Source organism: Sycon ciliatum, chromosome 13 (genome assembly GCF_964019385.1).
Source record: "Sycon ciliatum chromosome 13, ocSycCili1.1, whole genome shotgun sequence".
Lineage (NCBI taxonomy): Eukaryota > Metazoa > Porifera > Calcarea > Leucosolenida > Sycettidae > Sycon > Sycon ciliatum.
In genome coordinates this window covers 25,216,752-25,222,721 of record NC_088655.1, presented here as the reverse complement: position 1 = coordinate 25,222,721, position 5,970 = coordinate 25,216,752, and the positions used below count along the sequence as shown (strand labels likewise).

At 46.3% G+C, this 5,970-nt stretch overlaps 1 protein-coding gene across 1 annotated transcript; it reads right to left on the bottom strand.

The window, feature by feature from the left end:
• Window positions 1–746: 746 nt before the first annotated feature.
• On the bottom strand, window positions 747–5,358 carry LOC135829689 (uncharacterized). The gene is made up of 6 exons (XM_065342080.1): window positions 4,536–5,358; window positions 4,102–4,346; window positions 3,377–3,894; window positions 3,012–3,156; window positions 2,178–2,851; window positions 747–1,903 (listed from the first exon to the last, which is right to left on the bottom strand). Exons 1-6 carry the CDS (start codon window positions 4,718–4,720, stop codon window positions 1,142–1,144), a joined length of 2,529 nt encoding a protein of 842 aa, XP_065198152.1. The 5' UTR covers window positions 4,721–5,358; the 3' UTR covers window positions 747–1,141.
• Window positions 5,359–5,970: the final 612 nt, after the last annotated feature.

Here is a 5,970-nt window from a genome sequence, read left to right as displayed (position 1 = left end):
TGCTGATCGACTGGCAGAACAAGGTCATGTAGACCTACCACAATGTGTATCGTCGCCGGAGTCGAAACCATCTCGGCTTTCTAGAGTTTTGGTACGAGTGTGTCGCTTAGTCAGGCGCAGTGGATCGAGATTTCAGGTGCTGATGCAGCAACTGTGTTTCAACTCCAGAACGGGTCGTACGCAATTTCTTACATTTGCAAAAGAACTATTTAAAAACGGTATCAGCCATGTTAAAATTGTGGCCCTGTACTTATTCAGCAGCGAGTTAGCGAACATCTGTATGGAGAATTCAACGGAACTGGGATTGCACTATGTACATCATGTCATGACCTGGCACTTAGATTACATGACCACCAATGTTTCGCCCTGGTTGGCGGAAAAAGGAGGTTGGCAAAGTTTTGAAAACACCCTTACACACGACTTCAACTGGTCAAATCGTTCAGTATGGACTCATCCCCGTTCAGCCTTTTTGGCCATAATTTTGCTCATACTAATGGTTGAATGGATGTGAGGAAAAATTCCCGGTACAGTAAGATCAAGATGGACTCCTCAAGCAATGACACCCCATCAGCCGAGCCATCAACTGCGAGCAACAGCGGAACCTATCAGAAAGTGAAGGGGCGTTTGAATAAAGTTAAACTTACTCAACAACTACTCCTGCTTGCACCAGTGCTGTTCGGAGCCAGCAATGTGTTGGCAGAGAAATCCACTCAAACCTCACCAGCCGAAAGAACAAGCATCATAACTACATTCATACTGGCCATCATATGGACTTTAATCTCATTTTTATGTCATCATTGTGAGCATAAATTTACGCAAGTATATAAGCATTTTCTCAAGCTGGGGAAATATATGCCCGCAGATACTGAACTTGATCAATTTGATGATATATGGACTATGCTGCGCACACACTGCAAACCAAAGTATGTAGGGTAATATTTTATGATGCGATGAAGATTATTATACCGCACAATGCACTATATCCTGCAATATAATTGAGGCACAAGCCTGAAATATTTAACACAAATGTGGAGTGTTGGAGCCAGCTCCACATGTCAAGAAAGGAGGAATATTAGACAGAAGAATGGCGGGAAGTTTTGCATGAAAATGATGAAACATGTTCAATGTGGGGTTCTGCCCATTAAATGTCCTTGTGACCATATGCAAGTGTGGCCATGCCATCATCCAGTATATACCGCTTGCAGTCGAATGGAGACAATGCCACCTTGGTGGTTACCTCCTCATACACTGTGTGGCAATGTGATCGGAGACCCATCATAGGCCTGGCAGACACACGATGACTGAGCAGTGCATCTACATAGTCCTTGTGGGTGATGGTATTTGCCAGGACTGCCTTCCGCACACCCTTGGCCCGTTTGGCCGATTCCTGCCCGATGTAGGAGTACATCTTCGATCTTAGACCTACAAACTCCACCATGGATTTCCCACCAAGCTCATCTTTGAATTTGCCAACCACTTTCTTATTGGCAGAAGTGTACTGAGGATGGTCAGTGGGAAAGTTGCTGGTGTCATACAGAGACAGATCCATCTCTGCATAAACATCACCGGTGGTTATGTGCACAATAACAGAGTCGGTGTCGGTGTACAACAGCCGGATTCTGCTACCGTACTGCTCCTTCAGCACATCGTAGTAGAAGGAGTACATGTGCAACTTTGACAGGTCTAGTATCGACATACCCACATAGACCGGCTTGTTGAGCTTGATCTCAGTGTGCTGCTTTTCTATTCCGACAAGCCCGTTCGGGAAAATGTCGTGCCGCACATATGTAGGCTTGCTCACTGCCCTCAGTACCTGCTCCTCACTTTCTTCCCGCAAGAGATCGATGCGTGTTCGATTACGAACGTTCTCCATCGTCTTGCCAAAGACTGAGTTGTTCATCAGCTGCAGCACACAAACAGGCAAACATGACACATGAGAATCATATCATGCCATTCCTTCACATCAGCATATTTTCAATTAGCATACTCCACGTCACACTTGCACCATACATGCAACAACAACAAAAACAACAACAACAACAACAACAACCAACAAAATCTTCCTCACTCTTTCTCCTTTCTTACACTATTATCTCTTATTGGCCACTGGCTATCGTGAGAATAAAGATTTGAAACCAACAACAACATACAAGACTGCACACAACGGTTGCATTTACCTTGTAAAAGCTCTTCTCAAAGTCGGTTGTAGCCCTCGTGCGAAGTGCAGTGTTCAGATTGATGTAGGGAGCCATCCAGGCACTCTGCTGAAATCCCAACACCTTGTGAACAGCGGTCACCACCATGCCCAGACGCGAATACAGCTGCAGTGTACGGTAGTGTAACACATACTTGGACTTGGGTAGGAGACTGGGTGTCAACTTGACTCCATCTACGGCTGACACTTTGAGCTCCTCCACAAGTGCTTTCTGGTATGGTGATAGCTTATCTGAGAATGCTCTCATCACTTCCGGTGCAAGTGGATAATCATTGAAGTAGTGGTGCAGCGAAGAGGGTACCTCAAGATCACACTCCACAATGAACCCAGTGCTCGAATCTACAGGTTGTGCCAGTATCTCGGACAGGTTCTTGTCACACCAGGCAAACTCAGATGTCGGCATACTCTGGCACATAGCCCAGCCATACAGGTTGTTGGCATCAAGGTATAGCAGGTATGATGTGGGCTCGGCAGGATTGTACTGATCCATCGTTGGGTTGTTGGCCTTGCCGTACCGCTGCGACGCCATTGAGATGCCCCCACGTAGACCGGCTTCGACAAACAGATGCATGTCTACATCCGTGAGCAGCTGCAGTTCAATCTGGGTGAACCGTAGTAGAGCATCCCATGCATATCCTACATAACACCATGCAACACACCAGAACACAAACACGAAAGTCAATACACCATGCAAAAAGTATAAAAATACACCGACAAGAAAGCACAAGAATACTAACAGAGAACACCATCTAAAGGAGAGAATACATTGGACAACAACAAAGACTGATGAACATACCTGGGAGAGTAAGGTAATGAGCTGGATCCAACCCATACGTCTTGTATGCCGTCTTGCGGAAATGCTCAAAGACATCTGCTAGAAGATAGACATCTGTTTGCAAATAGAGGTCATGATAGGCCTCCATTGTACTGCACTCAAATGTCTGCAAAACAAAAAAAAAACAAAAAAAAACATCAACGCACACACGCATGCACACATCCATACACACAAGCATCCACATATCCACGGATAGAGAGCAATGAGTACAAAAAAATGTGTAGGGCACATCACAACAGCATACAAAGTCATAAGTAGAGCATAATGCAAAAAGCATGGCATCAGGGAAATTCTGAGGGCCAATACAGAAGGCACAAGCTGCTTACCTGCCATACGTTCTGAGCATGAGCATAGTCAGCATCACTGATACCTTCTCCAGTCAAACTAGACTCAAATGCTGATTTAGGTGGCAGCTGTGTCTCATCAAACCGAGCAAAGGAGTCCATGTACTCGTAGGGGTAGACACCCTTACGCAGGAGAAGGTCATGATGGGCCAATGTACGAGTAAGCTTGAAGGCATCTTCCGGGGTGTTGCTCACCAACGAGTCCAGAGAGGAGTTCAAGAAGGCCATGGAGTCGATGAAGCGGTACTGACGCCACTTGAATGAAATATATTTCTCCATGTTGTTGGCGATGACACTGATCTCACCAACCTTCTTAATCCGCTTACGCTGGTTAGAGTCCTCGTACTCCACCTCTTCAACCTCGGTCATACCAATGTGGGCGATGAGGTGGTGAGCATCGTACCCTTTCAGGTTGTGAAACACAACCGGAATGATCTGGCGATCTGGGTAGATACTCAGCTGAATATTACACTGGTAGTGTGCAGCACCACGGTAGTTGCCTGTGCAGATATTCAGAAAGAGGGGAATACACAAACATAGTAAACATCTACAGTGAAGGTGATACCACAGACAATACAATTCAATACACCGTGATAAAACACAGATGCAAACAGCTACAAAGACATGAAAATGCACTATACACATCATGCGCATATCTACACACAACTGCAAAACAACAAAAATAAACAAAAAATTATAATACTTACCAGTGAGATGATCATGATCACGAACACGATCTTCTCCAAGTACTTCATCACATATCCAGCAGTTGACTGCGTTCTGAAACTCAAGCTCCAGTTCTGCTGTCATGCGAATTGGCTTGGTATCAGCCAAATCCTCCTGGATACTGCCTTCCAACTCTTTGAGACTGTCGAAAAAGTTGTGAATGGCATTCTCACTGCAGTCGTCAAACTCACCACGGACTTCACCGTTGGATCGGATGGCAGCATATCTACAAGAGCATAAAAGAAGAGGGAAAGTAAGAATAAGTGATTTTGAAAAAATAGAATCACACAAAATGCACATACTACAACACGAACACAATTAGCGGAGAACAAGACAAGAAGGAATAACAGCAAGCACTGTGCAGGTATGAGTACAGCAAACATTAGTCAAAAACAACACCAACAACAAAACATACCTGATGCTGCATGGTACATGACGTGCTGTGCGTACAGTGCTGCTGCCATGCTGTTCCTCCATCGGCTCAATGATGGCCTCCGTATCAGCGTAAATGATATATGGAGCCACCATCCTGTGCTTCAAATTTGTATATTTGAGGATGCTGTCCTTTGCTGTGGGCATGACTACTGGCACGGGCTTCATCACCTGACATCTCTCGCTGTGATGCTGCAGGGAGTCTGCTGTTTTGTGTGCGGAGAGGCATCGCAAGCAGTAGTGTGTGGCGTGTCTGTTCTTATTCTCACATGCACGACTGAAGTTTTTTTATCCATGTGAAGTGGTTGTCATGAAGAAGGAGGTTGATGGGAGTCTCCTGTCGCTCGCTGAGATAGAGTGGGTACAGATTCCCCTCGTACCCAAACACATTGATTGCAAGACCATTCTGTATCTCCACTTTGGATACATCACGGAGCGTTGCAGGGAACATTACACCGTCGAACCGCAGCTCCTCCACATACTGGGTGTACTTGGATGCACGCTCAGCATGCTGCTCGACGGGGTGCAGCGCTGACAACAACGCCCACATCAAACACCTGTCATCGTTGTTCTTTACGTTAATGATGGCCTTCTTTTTTTCTAATTTCGGCGGGATAGCAGCTGCACCACCTACAGTACACCACAAAAATACAACGAAGGCTTTGCTCAGAGTAACACCACATCACAACTACACCCTCTCGACAATCACGAAAAACTGTACATCTGGTACAAAACATACGTCTACCACTTTCCACAAGAAATTCGACAGGCTTCGAACAAACACTGCCGGATGAACAGAAACTCACCTCGAAGAGGAGTGTACTTTGCTGTCGACACATCCAGCTGCCTCACTCGAGAAACGGTCCAGTCAGATCCGCTCTGCACCCACTTATCAATAAGACCAGTGATCCTCGCCACCATCGTCTTGACTGCACTATCAATATCCCCTTCGCTGAGGATCCGAGCCGGTCTACTTCTAAAAAACGGGACGGCAGACGTACTACCCGTGGCCGACTCTCGTGTCATCTCCACCCTCAAAACTAAAACCACCTTGAACGGGTGAGACTGAAGCTCCTCGAGGAGAACCTGTCTGAGCTCGTCATGATGGCTGCTGAAAAAGACGAGAGGATCAGTGCCTGAACCTGGCAAAGAAAACTTTTTCAAAAAACCACGCACGGCACTCGAGGTGGGCTGTCTGGGCTGCCTAGATCGTTTTGCACTTGGCTCCGCCATCGTCACGTCACCTCCAGCACTGCCTACAACATACTGAGGAAAAATCTACCCGTACATCGTATATGAGGTCGGCTATCACACATTAGTATAATGACACGTGTACTAGTCCACCTTCTGTTGCACTGCGTCTTTTCCGCAGGGCCACTGAAGGTCGCACGCTCCGCGTGCTCATGCGCGCATGCGCA

What these genes read in the sequence shown, in the direction of transcription:
- LOC135829689 (XM_065342080.1), bottom strand. Translation starts at nt 4,720, where the DNA reads ATGAAGCCCGTGCCAGTAGTCATGCCCACAGCAAAGGACAGCATCCTC. An exon ending in CATGTACCATGCAGCATCAG is followed by an intron (nt 4,347 to 4,535) that starts GTATGTTTTGTT and finishes ATGCTCTTGTAG; the next exon opens with ATATGCTGCCATCCGATCCA. An exon ending in ATGCTCAGAACGTATGGCAG is followed by an intron (nt 3,157 to 3,376) that starts GTAAGCAGCTTG and finishes TTTGTTTTGCAG; the next exon opens with ACATTTGAGTGCAGTACAAT.